Here is a 20167-nt window from a genome sequence, read left to right as displayed (position 1 = left end):
ATTAAATTCTTGACAGTGAAAAACTAAAACAAGAAATTATAAATTTGCATGTATAGAAATCGGTCTATAAAATTTTGACTTTAACTATATATTTTTTTAAAATTATTTATGAGTTCAAAAAAAAAGGAATATGCTGTTTAAAAGACAATGTAAGATACTTTAATGTGTAAATATACCAACAAAGCTTATCGTTTATATGCGTAGCAACTTTTAAACAAATAAAACGTACTTATGTGATGATTGTAACGAAAATAACAAATTTGTCAAATATTAAAATTATTGCCTTTAGAACAAAAATTACTTATTTTTCATAATCTCAATATTGTTGAAATGTATTAGTTTAATGCATACAGCACAATAACTCGCCCAAGTTATTGCTTTCATTGAAAATTGACTTCAGCGAGCTGTTGTTTGACAAATGGATAACACATGCGCAGTTGTTCGAAAAGTGTGCCAAAATTATGATGAGGAACGTTATGATGAGATCCTTTCATAGGCGATTTTAAACAGGCAGAAGACGATTTACAACCGCTCGTGATAACCGCTTTATGGCGTCAAAAACATTAAAAAAATCGTCACGTGCTGTTTAAATGCAACGACACCTTCATAAGATGCGACGAGCGGTTATTACAGTGTACAGTAAGACGAAGCCTACAGGAAAATACCCTGAACCCTAAAACACCCTTAAACTTTCTCCAGCTAGCCGGCAAACAGGCCTGCGTTTTGCACGGGATCATCTGAATTGGACGTTGGAACAAATATAGGCATATTCTGATCTTGGATGATACCAGAATATGCCTATACAGTGCATTTTTTTTATCTCGGGTCATAGGGTTTCACGTGTAATATTTTCAACCCCATGTTAGAACCTGTTCTATTTAATCGATAGGATTGAAACTTGGAACAAGTGAAGTTTAAGTTAACAGACTTTAAAAAATCCCATTATTTTGCAAAAAAAATTGCGAGAAACTTATTTAAAATACGTTTTTCTGATGAAAAAGTTTTTTTTCTGCACCTCGTAACCTTCATTACCTTTACACTTCAAAGCAGGTAGACAAATATCTGACAGTGACACAAAATAATTTTTAAATTGCTCCATTGAAATTGTTCAAAAACTCTTTAAAATGTCGATTTACACTAGGGAGGAACGTATTGAGATGGTTTCAAACTACATAAGAGGAATGTCGGCGCAAGAAGTGGTAGATAATTTTACCGTGTCTTAGATCCTAACCGTCCCGTCCCGTCTAGATCAACTGTACAACGGTTTCATGAAAAATTTATTACGATTGGATGCATCGCCAGTTCTCACTTAAAACAAAAAAGAATCGAAACTGTAGTAGACGAAGAATTTAAAATGGAGGTATGCTTGGCCGTTGAAGAAAATCCAACAAATAGTCTTACTCAGTTTGCTGAAGTTACCGGAAAAAGTAGGATTAGTTGCTATAAGGCAATCAGAAAAGAAAAATACAAATCTTTTAAAGTTAGAAATGTTCAAGAACTCTTGCCTAATGATTATTTTCTTAGAATGCAGTTTTGTGAACAGTGGATGGAACGAATTAACAACGACCCCACAATTACAAACAAAATACTATTTTCAGACGAAAGTACTTTCTGTACAAATGGTACAGTCAACAAACAAAATACTCGAATATGGGCGCGAGAAAATCCTCACGTCATCCAGGAAACGCATACCCAAACAAGACAGAAACTTAACGTGTGGGCAGGAATTATTGGAGATCGAATAATTGGACCATTTTTCATAGAGGGTAGCCTGAATACTGCAAAATATTTAGAATTACTTCAGGTGCAGGTCATTCCCGCATTACGAAACGCTGTTCAAAATGGCAGGATAATTTTTCAATATGATGGAGCCCCCGCTCATAGTGCAGCGACTGTTACCGAATTTTTGAATGCCACGTTCCCAGGACGCTGGATTGGACGTTTTGGGCCATCTAACTGGCCGGCGCGAAGCCCCGATCTTTCGCCTTTAGATAACTTTTATTGGGGCTATCTATCATCGAAAGTGTTTGATATTGTTAGAGGCAGACCCAACAATATCGAAGAACTTCGTAATAGAATTATCGAGGGTTCGCGTACCATTACTCCCCGGCAGCTCCAAAATGTTAAAAGACATTTGTACAACTATCTGGGCTTTTGTTTGGCTCAATTTGGAGGTCACTTTGAACAATTTATTTGAAGGTTTTATTTGTTTATTGTTGATTTTTGAAAATATATTTTTGAGATTTTGAGAAAATTATTTTGTGTCACTGTCAGATATTTGTCTACCTGCTTTGAAGTGTAAAGGTAATGAAGGTTACGAGGTGCAGAAAAAGCAAACTTTTTCATCAGAAAAACGTATTTTAAATAGGTTTCTTGCAAAATAATGGGATTTTTTAAAGTCTGTTTACTTAAACTTCACTTGTTCCATAGTGACCTAAGAAGGACCGAAGATTAAGAGAATAATTTCCAGATTGTTGTATTAAACAGCCAAGTGCTTATGGAGGTGGTTCCTGCATGATCTGGGGTGCAATTTCTATAGAAGCATGAACCGACCCTGAGTTTCATTCATAGGGGCGACCGTGTTCACGGAAAAAGAGGTTTAACGGCTGCTAGATATATCGAAGAGATTTTAGCAATTTCTGCAGTACATTTGGTCGACTACATTAGAGACGAATTTATCTTAATGCATGACAATGCAAAGCTACATACCACAACAATCGTTCAAGATTACATTACAGAAATCGGTTTTCGGGTCATGGACTGGCGAACATACAGTCCTGACCGAAATCTGATCGACCATTTATGGGATACGCTAAATCGAAGAATTCGAGCTAGACTTCATACCCAAACTCGATCCCAGAGCTTATTGTTGTAGTAGTAGAAGTCGCTGAAGTTGTTATTAGGGCAAGAGCAGGTCATACCCATTATTGAAAAATTAATTGTTATATAGGGGCGTCAGCGAGTATATTATGTCCGTGCTCTCCGACTTAGAAATCGTGCTTTCGGGCAAATAAAAATTCATATCTTTGGCTGTATGCGTAGAGAAACGACGATTTGGCTTGAATTTGGTTTGTCACCTCTTAATATATTGAGGATGATGGATCCGTAAAAATTTTTTTTTCCGGTACCCACAAAGGAACCGATATCGAGTTAAAGTCAAAAATTCGTAAAAAAACTGGTGAAATTCCTTTCTCCGGCGAGAACTGCAATTTAAAGCCGTTAAACGACTTGAAATTTTTAGGACATAAGGTTGGTTATTGGGGGCTTAAGAACTCTCTAAAAATACTTTTTGGGCCAGATCCGTATACCGGGTAAGTAAATATAAGCGAATAAAAAAAGTGTAAAAAAAATCAAACTGCTTCAGAAATATAATTTAAAAAAGTGTTTTGGCGAAAATGCTTAATTTTATCGGGGAAATAGTTTAACCGTAATAAAAATTATTTTTTAATTTTAATATTTTCGAATTTAAACCGTATACTTATTTTGGAAAACAGGTTTTTATGAAAAAAAATCGTCATTCAAATTTTTTGAACCATACAAGGCGAGTAATAATTAACTTTTCCTATGAAGGTCTGACCCAAAAATCATATTTTCTTTAATAACTTTCTAGTGAAGCCACCTGGACAAATTATATTTTCAGTCATAAATTATGAAATACTATATTAAACCTATTGTTTATGTGAAATCAGAACTTTTCCAACATTAATAGATTTTCAGATATTTGCATTTTCACGTTTTATTCATTTGCGGCGTCCCTGTAGATTATTAGAAAATGAAACATCATGAAGTTCCCAATTTCTGCTTCACAACACATACTACAATTTCAGCATTTCAGCATAGCGCAAGTACGGAAAAAATGCGATTTTATCAAACAATGTCAATTTTCTCCGTTTTTTTTTTCTTTAAACGTCACCACAAGGGTGAAATAATCCAATATGGCCGCCAACAGCAGGTATCTCGGCATGTTTTTGGAAGGGTGTCACAGTTTCGTTAAATTTTCAATGAAAATTATCTGGAAGCTGTCAATTAAAGGTACCGTCAAATCAGAAAAAATCTAGGCTTTCCGAATATCTGCATATCAATTGTGGAAAGTATGTATTGCGGCCAGGAAAATTCGGCAAAGTTTTGACGTCTTCGGACAAATGCCGTATTTTCCACATATTTCAAGGTCAAACCGGGTGGCCGGTTTTACAATTATAGATTTTAGAGTCACGTGACCACCATAACTTTTTTGGTATTGGTTCGATTTTGTTGCAATTTGGTATTTGGGCTTTATTTAAGATACAAATAATAAGTTTTGACTGTATTTGACATATAACACACTATATTGATATACAACGCGACTATATAACACATGGTTCTTTGAAGCATGATACCCCAAGAACTGGTCCTCTCTTTCTTTCGCATATAAACGTTAGTCTCGGGCTAACCAGACTTAAGTACACCTGATAATTTGTAGTTTTTTTAAAGAATTCCTTTAAGGCTTTTCACCAACAAGACCCAAAGGTTCCAAACTCGTCCCCACGGACCAAAAGTATAAGAGCGAAGCGACTATACTTGTTTATTAAGTTTAAAATTGTCAATAACCCTATTTATGTTAATAATAAAAAAAGGTTAATTTGCTTTATGCATAAATTTCACTATAAACATAGGAAGTCGTAAGTATACTCTCATTAAAGCATATTAAATCGTCTGATGAATATCTTGTTTAAAAAGATATCGTTAAAGTTAAAAAGTTTACAGAGACGCGATTTCTACGCAAGTGTATTTACAATCACATAAATTATTATTTATAGTGTTGTTAAACTGAATCTTACTAAGATTAGTAAGATGGGTAAGATCGAAAAATACTAAGGACTTTAACAATTTTTTTTAGGTAGAATGACACAATTGCATCTGCTGTTTGTCCAGAAACAAGTTATCCAGTTGTGTATCCAGGTAAATGATACTTTTAAAAATTTACTGATTTAGCCAAGAAATAAAACATCGTAAATCAATTAAATAAGGCATTCGAACAACTTCAGAAACTTCAGCTCTCATCTCAGTTAAATTTCACTAAAATTCAAAACATTGGGTGATATTTTACTTACTTGTTCCCGTTTTACAAGTGGCGCCCTCCCGGCAAGGCCTATTTTCACAAGTAATCAACAAGGGAGCCTCGCATTGTCTTCCAACGAAGTCATCTGGACAATCGCACTGGAATTTCCCAATAAGATCTTTGCAAATACCTCCGTGTTTGCATGGATTACTTTGGCACTCATCTATGTCGATTTCACAACTAAAAATTATGAACAGAAATACATAAATCACATAAATAAAACAGAAGAAAAACCAGTTACTTACTGGTCTCCTTCATATCCCAAAGCGCAACTGCATTGGTATTTGGCAATCAAGTCTATACAAGTGGCTCCGTTTTGACATTGGTTATATTCACACTCGTTTATGTCTATTGAACAATCGTCTGCCGTAAAACCTGCAAATAAAAGTCTAAAATGTTGCGACTCTTAGTCGCTTTAAAATGTGTTTCTTATACCTTCGTTACAGTCGCACTTATACGTTTCAGTACTGTTAATACATATTCCTTGGCCGTTACAGTCTAAATCGTAGCACAAAGTACAACCTAAATTCACTGTCTCAGAGTTCTCTAGTTCAAAAATTTCTTCGCTGTAAACTTCTTTAGGGTACATCGTCTTTGTTGAAAAAAATGGTAACAGTAGACCACCTTAAAAAAACCAAATATGTTTAAAACAATGTAAGTTTGCCGGGGTTATGATTTTATATTTTTACCAATTCTCATTTCGCTCAGACATCCCTTAAACCGATCGGTTTTCTTATTTTGATCTATTTTGTATAAAAAGATATCGTCCATAAAACTTTCACCACTTTCCACAGAATTGGTAATAAGCAGGGGATCCACTGTGGTAGCATCTGTGTTGCCAACATAGTTTGTAATGTTTAAATCAGAATTTTCTATGGCTAAAACAGTTAATAAAGCTTTTTATAATAAACCAATTGTTTTACATATACATGTATATACCTTCTAGAAAATTGAATGTAAAGTTATCACTACCAGCAATATATATTTCCCCTTGCTTAAACAATTCAGACAAAGATACTACGTCAAACTGAGGCACCTCAATGTTAGGAGACAAATCCAGTACGTTCTCCTTAAAGCCGCCTATAAAAATGAATTAATACCAACAAAATCGAAAATAATTTAAGAAAAATATACCTTTAAATATTTGTTCTTTAAAGGAGAATATTAGCGTAAGCCACTGGCCGTCGAATCGGTCCTTTTTAAACCTATGAGTGATTATTCCCGAACCCAAATTCCACTGAATGACCACCTCGTTGTGGTAAATGAATACGGTAAAATAATCGGCGTTGTTTTTGGCGAATAGTAAAGTACCCCAAGACCTGAAATAGGAAAAATTACATTATTGTAGGAATCTTAAAATATTGAAAGGCTGGAATCAGCATTGCTGTGGAACTATGGGCAGTTTGTTTGTTTGCAACATCTCTGATGCAATGATTCCAAATGCTTATGTAGAAATGGCAAAAAAACACACTATATAATATCATAAAAATTTGCTACCTATTTTGATAGGCGCAAAATAATACTATTCAAAATAATACTAATATTAATAAAATTTGAAGATTTTTTTCCATAAAATATAAGATACTCTATAAAGAAGTCAACATTCAAAGTTAAATGAATGTAGGTAACGTCCTTATATTAGAGAAAAAAAACAACATCGCAACGCCGCTCGAACGCATTGTTGATTCCACCGACACAAGTAATCTTTACCAGTGACATTGTCAAAAAATATTTACATGATGAATATTTATTATTAATAGATTATGCTTTAAATTATAAACAATATTACCGTTTATGAACTCTTTATGCATTTTTTAACGTACTTAATTACAGTAAAGGTAGGTACTTATCTAATAAAAAGCATTTTTATGAAAATTATATATTTTATAATTATTTTAGATTTCTTAATAAGTTTTTATTATTCTACGTTTATGACGACGGTTGGCTCTTGATATGATGTTATAACAATATCGGTATTTAGGTGTGAAAAGATCGGCTTAAATCGCCTTTTTTCCCATGGTGCGGCACAAACGGCACACATTTTTTCCTTTTTCAACCAAAAACTAAGAAAGAAAAAACACAGAACTTCACAAATGCCGAATGTAAACATAAAGCCGTTTGTCAAGATGACATTTCGGAAGATGACATCAGCTTTTGCCTGCGGGGTTGTCATTTTAAATTTTTGGGTTGGTATAAATTGGTATTTCTAAAACGCGGTTTTAGAAATACCAATGTTAAATAGTTTTTTTTGCTTTGAATATGTTATTTTTGCGCTTAGAATAACATATATCTATTTCTACTTTTTATTCTTATTCCAAAATCTAACATCAAAAAGTTAAATTAACATTATATGTGTTGAAATATAGCTGAAAATTTGCTCTTCTGAAAATGCGTGTAAACTTGACAACAGAGAATAGATAAACATGTTTCTAAACAAAATACCCCCCTTGCCCCTGTGCACATGTTGAACTCACACAAAGTTGTTGTTTACTATTTCTAGCCTTTCAATGTTCTAAGGTAAGAATTTTTTACAAATACATACATAATAATACAGGGTGGCCCATCGAAAATAGTCCAGCAAAGTTTGGGGCCCTTTTTAAAAAATTTAAAAAAATGCTTGGGCCCGTCGATGTTTGATTTTAAGGAGACAATTTTTTTTATACTTTCAACCCCTTAACATCAACCCCCCGGCGGGGGTTGCAACCACCCTCAAAATCTTAAATAGGAGTGGGTGTCAAGTGATATAGCTTATTTTAAAGGTGTTTTTATTCTAGTTACAACTGCCAATTTTTAAATTGCTAACTTGAGTTTTCGCAGTATTACAGCTTGTCAAAGTTTTTGAAACAATACCATTGTTTAATACTTTTAGAGCTAGTTTTTAAAGGTTCTTGATTTACAAAACAAAAACGCTCGTACTCGTCCATGTTTGGTTTTAGAAAAACGATGTTTTCTTTAAATTTTTAACCCCACAACTTCAACTCCTTAGCGGGGGCGACATTCACCCCTATTTTTTAAACAGGAAGTGGTGTATTAAGATACATCTTTTGAAAGGGCATTCAATTTTCTTTACAATACCACTTTGTTTTTTAAATTTGAGCTGCAAGTTCCAGAGAAATCTAATTTAATTTTATTGATTACTACCTACGCATTATCTTATTAAATGTTGAATATGTCCGCCGTTCACCTCCATATAATAGTACAGCAACTGTTCAAAGTATTCCCGGACATTGCATCGAGTGTTGTTTGTTGGCATTCATGAATGATGCGGTTCCGTAAATCTTCTAACAATTCAGTTTGGGTGATTTTCGATTTCAGGTGTCCCCACAAAAAAGAGAAGATAAATCGGGTGATCTCGCTGGCCATTCAATAGCACCCCTTCTCCCAATCCATCTACCAGGAAACGTTTCATTCAGAAACTGCCGTACTGGTAATGCATAATGGGGAGGAGCCCCGTCTTGCTCAAATATCGCATTTTCTTCAAGGTAGCGTTGGATGATTTTCATAATTTCAATCAATGCTGGGTTAACTGCCTTTTCCAAAAGATCTACGTACGTATCTGCATTTAAATTTGCCGGTAGGAAAAATGGTCCAATTATGTTATGTTATTATGCAATTATGGTCCAATATCACCAAAAAAACCAACCCAAAAATTTAATTTTTGAGGGTGTTGAGTATGAACCTCATGGTAGATCCTTGGATTCGTGTCGAACCAGTACCGACAATTATGACGATTGACTGTGCCATTGAGAAAAAAATTAACATTCGTCTGAGAAGCAAACATTTAAAAGATAGTTAGGAAAGGATAGTTTAGAAGATCTGTAAACAGCGGTTATTAAAATCTTCATTTAATTCTTGAAGAAGTTGAATTTTATATAAGTGCCCTTTATTATGTTTTAGAATTCTCTGTATAGTGGTCCGCGAGACTCCCGTTACATGAGAAAGTTTTCTGGTACTTAATGTAGGGTTCATACTAACTTCACCGAGAACACCGACTTCTACAGCGTCATTTTTACTGGATTTTCAATATTCCATTTTTTATTTGCCACCGAACCAGTTTCCCGAAATTTTACCACTAACTCTAGGATGTAACCATGATGTACGTGTTATCTGCATGTCTCTCATTATACAAAGTTGCCATTAGTCTTGCACATTGATTGTTTATAAAATATAATTCAATAATTTTCACTCTCTCCACAATAAAATAAAAAATTTTTATCAAATCTTAAAAACTTGTTTACTGAAGATAAAGTCGGATTGTTAAATGATTTTTGATAGTTTAAAAACAATTTTTTACTCACATACCTAAAATATCCAGTAAAATGTTTAGAATTCCATTTCTTTTCAAAATTGAATCGCCTTCTCATTTAAAAAATAAGGGTGAATGTAGCCCCCACTAAGGGATTGAAGTTGTGGAGTTAAAAATTTTAACAAAAAATCGTTTTTCTAAAATCAAAAATTGACGGATGCGAGCGTTTTTGTTTTATAAATCAAGAACCTCTAAAAACTAGCGCTAAAAATATTAATAAACAATGGTATTGTTTCAAAATCTTTGACAAGCTGTCATACTGCGAAAACTCAAGTCAGCAATTTCAAACTTGGCAGTTGTAACTAGAATAAAAAGACCTTTAAAATAAGCTATATCACTTGACTCCCACTCCTATTTAAGATTTTGAGGGTGTTTGCAGCCTCGCCAAGGGATTGATGTTAAGGGGTTGAAAGTATTAAAAAAATTGTCCCCTTAACAAGATCGACGGGTCCGAGCATTTTTATTTTTTTTTAAAAAGTGCCCAAACGTTGCTGGACTGTTTGAGATGGGCCACCATGTATGTTTTTATTTATTAATAACTAAAACCATTACAATTCGGGAAAAAGATATCCTTAGCTATATTCGGATTACTCCTTATTAAATGTACTATAAAATAGCCCGATACTTAGAACTAAACATACAAATTTATTTAAAACTGTAGGTGAACTCTCAATAATATTATACTATAATAAAATTGACAAAGCTATTAATGATTAATTTCAAAAAAATGGTTAAAAACAGATTTAAACAGAGCAACTTATTAAAGAAAAAATTAATATATTTAATTTTCATAACACCAATTTAGTTGCGAAACGAGATATCCTGGATAAATATCAATAAACAACATTTTCCAGTTTTTTCTTCAGTAGATGGTCTATATCCCATTGGAGCAACTTTTCGGTAAGCAATTTTGATGTCGTCAACGCTTTACTGATTTTACTTTGATTGTAGTTGAATGTTTCATTTTTTAAAACATCTAGGATTGGCCGATAATAAGCAGGTTTTTTTATGATGAAAACAAACCTTAATTCTAACTTTAGAAATTTTTCCGGCAACACAGCTTTTTTAATTTTTCGGTTTTGTCAGGGGCTAGTCTATAAAAGAGTTCAATCTCGTCGGCATTAAATGAATTCTTACGGTGATCAGGCGGTATAAACCAGTTATTGACAACATTCATATCAACTGATGCAAATTCAATAATTTTCACTTCAGTAATAAATACATTTTTAATAGATAATAATACAATTCTCTACTTAAAAGGTCTTATCTAACTTCTAGAATACGCGAAGGTTTTTACGGATCCATCTAACTTGCTTTTTTCTGAAAAATTGACGCCACTTAATTGAATATTTTTTTTAGAAAAACCACTGTAAAACGAAGTTTTTTTTTGTGTCAATTCTCAGCCTTTTCCACATACTAAGTTTACTAACTATATGAAGACCACAGAGAATCACACAAGTTATATTATGATTAATAATAGCGGATTTAGTGAGCAATCAGCAATACCCTACAGTGTCTCTGCGTTAAAGTGTAACCATCCCCTATAAAAGCTTCATTTTTTAAGAATTCTCATTTTCGTTTTTCTACATAGCTCCTTGGAACATGTTGGTAATAGAAAACTGAATTATTTTTTAACCTTGACAGACTCTGTATGTTAGAATAATGAAAATTTGTATAGGTGGTGACACATACACACATTGGCATAGATCAGGTGCTAAAAAAAATCTATATTGACTCGGATTAAGGTTAGATCAAACGTAAGGTAGCTTCCTTACTGATGCTGTATTTTTCCTCCATAAGTACTAGAGCAGATTATATACCGGGTGGTGCGTCGCCGAGCGGAACATAGGAAAACCCATGTAAATTTTAAGGGGGTCAATTATTGGCTTCCCTGTACATTTTAAAGAAAAAATGTAAGATAACTTTTTGAAGAGACCAACCTGGCAAACCCTTGTGCAAAGTTTCGAAAAATTTTAATAAGCGAATCTTGAATTATTCAATTAAATGTAATTGCAAAATTAGCAAATTTTTGGTTCAGGTAAGCCAAACGGGCACCAGTAAAATGAATATTCTCACTGACGTGAGGAAAAGTGTCAATAAATCAGTGACAGTCGATATTTGAAAACAAGTATGAATTATTCAATTGCCATAATTAAGTGGCATTATGCGGGAAACAGTTTTAGAGCAGTATCTGAAATGTTTTTTTCAGTTTATTTCCCCACCAAGCCCATTCCGTCCATTTCAACTATTAAACGTATTGTCAAAGCTGCAGGAAGGAGATAAAGAGCGAAGAATGGCATTTTGTTTTAAAATGATGGAAAGAGCAAATAATGATAAGAATTTTTTAAGAAATATTTGTTTTACCGATGAATGTACATTTACCCTCAACAATGAACCAAATGTTCAGAATTTCCGGTATTGGAGCCAAGAAAATCATCGCTTTGTTCATGCTCGGACACAATATCCCCAAAAAACAAATCTATTCGTGGGAATTATCGGACACCATATCATTGGACCCTTTTTTATGGACTATAACAGCTGAAACCTATTTGGAATTATTTCAAAATCAAATTGGATCCGCCTTGGAAGAACTTGTTTAGGAAAATCAAATGATCTGGTACCAAATGGATGGTTGCCCAGCCCATAATGCCCCTATGGTTAGAGAATACTTAGAAAATGCTTTTAACGGCAATATTATTGGTCCACGGTACCGGATACTTTGGCCAGCCAGGTCGCCTAATCTTTCACCGAATGACTTCTTTTTGGTGTCATTTATAAAAGTGTAAAATTTGAGAATCTAAACCAGTTACAAAACGCTATTTCGTTAGAATGTAATAAAATTTCCCAATATCAACTTAGTAACGTTAGAAATGAATTTTATGATCGGTTAGGATATTGTTTAGCTGTTAATGGGGGGTTGTTTGAACATTTAATTAATTGATGTTTTTATGTAATTGTCTATTATTTTAAAAAAGTTATTGTATTTTATTTTATTTTTCCACACTTTTTTCGGATCTATTTTCGATCTTCTGAGTTACAACTATTTACAACTATTTATTGCAATGTCTTTGGACTCGAATTTACTAACAATAGGTTTAATGGTTGAAAAGGACCAGATAGGCTTGATGGGAAAATAAATTGAAAATATTTCAGATACTGCTATTGGTTTAATTAAATTCTAAGTATGATAAAATTATTTTTTTAAAAATCGATAATAATAATTGTTATTGGTTTAACTTCACCGTTATATTGAATAAAAGTTTAGATAAAAAAGTAATGTTAACGTGTCTTACTTTGAATGTATGGTTGTGAGATTGATAAAACGAAAAAAAAAATTCTTGTATTCAGCTGTATGTCAGATTTGTCAAAGCCTTATAACAAATTGTTTGCTGATGGCTGTTGTCTGGTTTTACCTGAACCGAAAATTTGGTAATTTTGCAATTACATTTAATTAAATAATTCAAGATTCGCTTGTTAAAATTTTTTTAAACTTTGCACGAGGGTTTGCCAGATTGGTCTCTTCACAAAGTTATCTTAAATTTTTTCCGTAAAATGTACAGGGAAGCCAATAATTGACCCCCTTAAAATTTACATGGGATTTCCTATGTTCCGCTCGGCGACGCACCACCCGGTATATTATATAAATTGATCGCCCCTGTTCGTGATCCTTTATAATATATTTTTTGATATTTTTCTTTAATTTTCTGGTTGCCTTTCCCGGAAGAAGCAGCAACATGTACCGACAAAGATATTCTTTTGTCATTTGACTTTCTTTTTTTAAATTAATAATCCAAACTGTACCAGCAATATCAAAATTACTAAATTCCGTCAACAAATAAAAATATATATAAATTAATTTTTCTTTGCTATGAAAGTGAAAATTAGAGGATTGCATTTCCTAAATGTAAGTTTGAGCCACCGTTTACAGAAGCCTAACAAAAAAAATTAAAATTCCTCAACAAAAGAAAGGAGGTATTAGTTTTTACAGGAGTGTATATGTCGCAAGTTTATTGTAAAAATAATCTTATTATAATATTATATAGATAGATATTCATTTCGATCAGTTTCCACGTTTTGCGACTAGTTGGCAAGTTCACTTGCCGTACATAAATCCAATTCTACTAAGCAGTTTAGGACAAGAACTTAAGATGTAATGTGTTAGAATGTAAAATGATGAAAGTAGTAAGTTTTAGACCAGTGGAATGTTCCTCTTAAAAGCAATTTTCCTTAGGAACTTGTGTTGAACTTGCTCAATTCATTGAATATAGTTATTATACTGATACCACCATGACCATAATATACATGATCTATATTCAAGGTGAAGAAGAACTAAGGTGAGGTAAAGAAGCCTAGTGAAATTCAAAGCATTTTTCAAAATCTTCCGCGAATCATCTTATGAAATGCAGTGTTTGTATTGACTTGTTTGACTTTGGAATCCAACATAATGCTTGGGTGGTGCTTCATACTAGGCACGATCCTAAAAGGACTGTCATTATTAGAATAGCGTTAATTTATACCTTTTGCACCACGACTGACATAATAATAATAATATTAATAATAATAATAATAATAATAATAATAATAATAATAATAATAATAATAATAATGTCTTTTATTTGCCACTATTTACATGATACTATTTAACATCTTAAACTATATATATTTACAAAAATGGCAAAAAGGAGGTTAAAAAACAATTTTAAAAAGATACAGGTTTAACCCCACGTGTAAAGTAAATTACAAAACTCAAAAAGAAAAAAACAAAATAATAAGTATAAATTATCTATCATATTTACAAAATAATACCATATTATCTATATTACTCGTAACACAATCCTATACTATTCCACACACACGCCATACACATATATGTATATTGACATTACTAGTGTAATAATAACTACTATAACAACACAATAACGCTCAGTGCTAAATGAATGCGATAAAAATTTAACAGGGAAACATTCTATTCTTGTAAAAATTTCTTATAAAAAAACTTAAATCCGCCTAAAGATAATTTTTTGAATCTTTCAGGAATTTGGTTATATACGATATATATATTAAATGAAAAAGATCGTTCGTAAAAAGACGTTGTGTGTAGCGGCGGAGAGATTAATCCTCTATGCCTTAAATTTAAGGAATGAACATCCGTTCGGAATCGAATTTTGTTTGTCAAATACGAGGGACAATTAGAATGAATTACCGAATGAAATAAACTTGCATCATGTAACTTCCTTCGACATTCCATAGAGAGCCATTTGGTTTCATGCAGTTTGTAGCTTACCGGTTCGCGGCGACGAATACCGTATATAAATAGTAAACATGATTTTTGAACCTACAACGGGTTCTGTCTTTATCTGTTTGATCCAAGCATGGCCCATACACTACGTCAGCAAAATTAAAATGACTCAGCATTAGTGCATCACATAAGTTTATTTTTTGTGATATTGAAAGTAAATGCCTAGATGGAAACAACCTTTTTAAATTTGCATAGCCTAATTGAATACATTTACTTACATGCTGTTTGTATCGAAGGTTGGTGTCAATATAAAGCCCCAAATTACGAGAACAATCAGAATGCGGAAGTTGTTCCGCCGAAGCCATTAAAATTAGATCTTCTTTAAGTGCTCTCCGATCCTTACCAAAAATTAAAAAGTTTGATTTTGATGCATTTATTACTAAATTGTTTTTAATAGAAATACTCGATTAATCAATCGTTCCAGATCGTTATTAATTTTGCTGGTAGCACTTTGTTTTTGCTTAGGAAAAAATGAAAAATATAGTTGTGTATCATCTGCATACAAATGAGCTTTGCAATGTTTTAGGCAACTAGTAAGGTTACAAGTATAAATGCAAAACAAAATTGGCCCCAGGATAGAGCTTTGTGGTACCCCACACACCAGTGTACCTTCGGATGATACACCTTTGCTGGTTTCAACAAACTGTTTCCGGTTTGTTAAATAATTTTTAATGAGAGAACGTGCATTATAGTCAAACCCCACATAGCTCAAAATCGCATAAAGCAGTTTGTGATTGATTCGATCAAATGCCCTGCTATAGTCTAACAGCACTAGTGCAGTAGATTTTTCACGATCAGTGGCTTCAATTATATTATCTGGAATTTTCAAAAGTGCTGTTGTACAGCCAAACCCCGATCTAAACCCTGATGGATATTCTGGTAAGATTTTGTGGGAATCAAGATACTCCCTTATCTGAGCATTCATTATCTTCTCCATAACCTTGGATAAAACTGGCAATATACTTATGGGCCTAAGATCATTGTAATCATTAATGTTTTGTTTTTTTAAAAGTGGATAAATCTTTGACACCTTCCAAACATCAGGAAAACAATTTTCCAAAATACAAGAATTGACAATATGAACTATATACGGCAAAATCGTATCCACACACAATAGCAACATATCAAGATTTATTTGATCCGCCCCGGTAGCAATCGACTTTATTTCAAACAAATACTTTCGCACAACATCGGTGGATACGACACGAAAATTAAATTTAGTTGTTGGCATCTCAAGTTTTTGATTGTTTCTGTAAAACTCTAAAAGTTCTACATCTATTGGGTTATTTTGTACTGATGTTTGAATAAAATGATTATTTATATTGTTAGGAATATTTAAATGTTCAGGTATTTGACTGGCTATATTATTAGAATAAATGTTAAGTTTTTTAAGCTTTTGCCAAAACAGTTTTTTGTTATTAAAACTAGAGGACACCGCATGACCAAGATACTGTCTCTTCTCTTAAAGAATTGCAACATTAGTTTGATTTTTAATTTGTTTGTAGGAATTCCAGTTTGCATCAGTTTTTGTCTTTTGGTATTTTTTATATGTCTTTATGTCTGTCATATGTCTTTTAAGGTTATAATTTTTTTAATAGTAAAAGTTAACCATGGTGGTTTTTGTTTTTTAAACTTAAATTGAACCACAGGCGCCAAAACATCAAATATATTAATTAAAAAATTATTAAGAACCGCAACCTTTTCATTAACAGTTTATAAATAAATTATATTATGAAAGGGCGTAAGATTTAAAAACTCATTCAATAATTCTTTATTAATGTTCTTAAGATTTCTAGACTGAAAACATACAGTTTTTTTGTTTTCTTTAGTTTTAATATTGCAATATGTCAGAAAATGATCAGAAATGCCAACATCTTTAACACCAGATTCAAAACTCGACTCTCCATCTGGGATCAAAATTAAATCTAAAAGTGCCGATGTCGTGTCCGTAACTCTGGTAGGTTCCATTATAACCTGACGCAAATTTAAAGACTCAACATATTCAAAGAAACTAGAAATGTTCTGATCACCCAAATTCAACAGATTTAAATTAATATCACCCCAACAGATTATATCAACTGGTTGAAAATCAGCCAACCTCTTTTCAAAATTCTCCAAAAACTCCCCCACTCAGCCCTTCGGAGGTCTATAAATAACACCAACCATATTAGTCGTATTCACATATTTCAACTCGATCCATAATTCCTCGCATGTTTCATGTGATGTGATATCGAACTTCAAACTTTGTAAGTTGTTCTTAACATAAAGAGCTAATCCCCCACCCCTGCTTGATCGATCATTCCTAAAGATTTGATAGCCAGGTACATTTATTATTAAGTTTGAGATATTTGGTTTTAACCATGTTTTAGATATTCCGACAACATCATATTCACCCTGAATAATAGCATCCTTAAATTCGCTAAAATGAGGCAAAAGCAACCTTGCATTCAAGAAGCACATTCGAAGATTCTCCATATCTCAAAAACTATACAAGAGTATATACTACAAGCATCATAAATGAATCAAACACACATATGTATATGCATATATAGCCACTAAAATAAACTATTAAGCTAACAGCCAAAATATAAATATACACTCAAAAAAAAAAAATAAAAAAAAAATAAAAGAAGACAAAAATATATGTATATAAATATCACGCACCATGTTACTCATCAATGCCTGCAGCTCGGTTTTTTGCCTCTCAGTGAATACCATATTTTTATGTTTTTAAGATATGTAAACAATAGATTTCAGTACTTCAAATTAGTTTGTTAAAAAAAAAAATGTGGTCTTATAATACACTAACTTTATATCAGTAAAACTTTTAATTTAAGCCAGAACCACAATAAACACGTCTAATCTGTTTGGACGCACATCTCGAACTCTCTAATAATAAAGCTGCATTCTGTCTAGAGAAAAAACCGGAGGCAAACCATCACAGGACCTTTGTTAGTATCGAGTCATAAAACCATTGTTAAATTTGAAATAATTGTTCTTATAAAACTAAAGCATCATGTGCTCTTTGAGATCATATTATATAAACTATATACTTGACAAGAATTCTTTACTGATCACCTCCCTAACATGCAACAAAATATTTTCGAAAATTATTAAGAATACACTTTAGCCACAGATTACATTAAAAAAAGGGAAGTGGCTATGTTGCTCGCAGAATAGTACGGAATAATCAAACAAGATATATTCAGAGCAAATTGTTTATGATTAGCATATAGAAGCGCTTTTGAATGTGATTTTGTACATTTTTAATATAATAAAAATGCAGTTACTTAAAGAGAGAGGGATAACATGTACTCACTTATCAGTTACACAGAGAAGTTTTATGTAGTGGGAAAAACATGGTCATGAATTAAAATTTTAATTGACAAATTTCTTTGTTAATTAAATTATTAATTAAACAAATTAAATTTCTCAAAATAAAACAAAATAACATTAAAAAAAATCAATAAAAGGGATGACCGAATTGGGATTAACTGGAAGGGTAATAACAAAAGGAAAAAAGGGATGGTAAACGTATCGAAAGTAAGGACTATTGATAAAGTGTTGTGGGGTCAATAAGGGTTCAATAAAATATAAGCTCTACCTGTTTTATCCCAGCTGGATAAGAAGATCCCGATGACCAACAAAACAGGAAATTACTAAACGCACTATACCTATAAACCTGAAAGAAAATCTCACAAGAAAGAACAGTCACAGAAATTTATAAATGCAGTCAATTATATTGACCTACAACAATAATATGTAAGTATTATGGTGTAATTAATAATGTACTTAAAAGAATTAAATTAACAATAAAATAAATATTAACCCTTTACAAGCACCTTAAAAATCATGGGCTTGTCTATATGTAGCGGATCATAAAGCAAGATGCCAAATAAAAATCTTAAAACTTACAAGTGGAATTGGCATATTCTCACGAACACAAAACTGGACACTAAACAAAGAACTTTAAAAAAGTTGGGATATACCTACACCACTTATAATCCTGCACTAATGCAGTATGGTATTTAGTATCCACTAACTAAAATACCCAAAAAGGCGAGTTTGCAACTTTTCATTGAAGTAAAACCGGCAAAAGTACTAATAACTCAACCATCTGCAAAGGTTTGCTTTTCAAAAGCTCCTAGAGGTCAAAGATTTTCGCGCCAGAAATGGTTCTAGTGGGAATATTGAAAAATGAGCTGGGATCTTCTTGGCTAGGATATGACTTCCGACATGAGTGAAATCAAAATATATAATTTGAGTTTCATCATCAGAGTTGAAAATCATTGATATCAAAAATAGAATTAATACTGAAATGATAGCTGTTTATTATATTAACTTCAGTACTAGAATAACTTTTTAATTTAACAAATTCATTTGTTAATTAAAATTTTAATTTATGAGAATATTTTTCCCACAACATGGAACTTCTACGCATAACTGACAAGTAAGTACATTTTATCCCTCTATCTTTAAGTTTAACAACATTTTCCTTATATTAAGTATAAAACAATCACATTCAACTCATTTTCAGTTAGCACTGATGGCTCCTACGCTAAAAGCGCTCTGCTATGTTAATAATAAACAATTTACTCTGAATATATCTTGTATGGTTATTCCGTACAGATTCTATTCATAGATTTAATTTTATTTAAAAAAAGCCCTATTAGTACTTTCTTGTGGTATTGATTTCAAGTTTCTCATTTCATAAAGGTAGGTTTTGAGCAGCTATCCAGCAAAACACAATTGTCGAAATTCTTTAGCAAAAATAAAAAGTTTTTCCACTTTAACATAGACACACTGTAAATGCAAGGTTTAATTAAATTTAACCATCATGAAAATGGTTGGAACCACTTTTAACGATTAGCGGCCGGAACAAAAAAATGTGTTTCTATACTTAAGTAAATAAAAGGCCCACTCACCTGGTCCTATAAGTCAAATAGATCTCATCAACATTAAAATCTCTACTGGAATTGGGCAATATCATCAAGGAATATTGCAGGGGTTCTTCCGTGCCATCAAACGTGGCATTGGCAATACATTCATAGCCGTCTTCCAAATTTCTACAAATGGCTCCATCTGGACAACCTTCAAGTTCACAAAACTCCAATTCGTTGCAAGTTTTTCCTTTGAAACCTGTGGAAGAGCGTAGGTAATGACCCAACTGAAGAACATAAATGATAGATAAATCTTACCTCTAGGACACAAACACCTATAGTCATTCCACGTAACTTCGCAGTGGCCATTGTGACTACAAGGGTTATCTTTGCATAAATTATCAGAGACTACTCCTTTTAGGACTTGACTTTTATCAAAAGAAACGTTTCCGAATGGCATTGGAACTATTAAATCCGGAGCAGAGAGTGGGAAAAATTCAACGATCATCACGCTTGAACCGTTACTTATCTGGAAATGATAAAAAATAGGTTTATAAGATCAAGTTTCCTTTTTTTTTGAGGTG

The 20167-nt window shown here is 32.6% G+C and overlaps 1 protein-coding gene across 3 annotated transcripts in view; it reads right to left on the bottom strand.

Moving 5' to 3' along the window:
* LOC126734678 (protein crumbs) overlaps positions 1-20167 on the bottom strand; it is a 136230-nt gene that overhangs the window by 10442 nt on the left and 105621 nt on the right. For all 3 annotated transcript variants that reach the window (XM_050438386.1, XM_050438388.1, XM_050438387.1), the window contains 8 exons: positions 19902-20112; positions 19629-19842; positions 6233-6417; positions 6038-6178; positions 5788-5976; positions 5534-5722; positions 5344-5473; positions 5091-5278 (listed from right to left, as the gene is read on the bottom strand). In XM_050438386.1, the coding sequence (XP_050294343.1) occupies positions 5091-5278; positions 5344-5473; positions 5534-5722; positions 5788-5976; positions 6038-6178; positions 6233-6417; positions 19629-19842; positions 19902-20112 (1447 nt within the window). The remainder of the gene's footprint in view (positions 1-5090; positions 5279-5343; positions 5474-5533; positions 5723-5787; positions 5977-6037; positions 6179-6232; positions 6418-19628; positions 19843-19901; positions 20113-20167) is intronic.

This window comes from Anthonomus grandis, chromosome 3 (assembly GCF_022605725.1).
Source record: "Anthonomus grandis grandis chromosome 3, icAntGran1.3, whole genome shotgun sequence".
NCBI classification, from domain to species: domain Eukaryota; kingdom Metazoa; phylum Arthropoda; class Insecta; order Coleoptera; family Curculionidae; genus Anthonomus; species Anthonomus grandis.
This window is presented reverse-complemented; position numbering and strand designations above follow the sequence as displayed.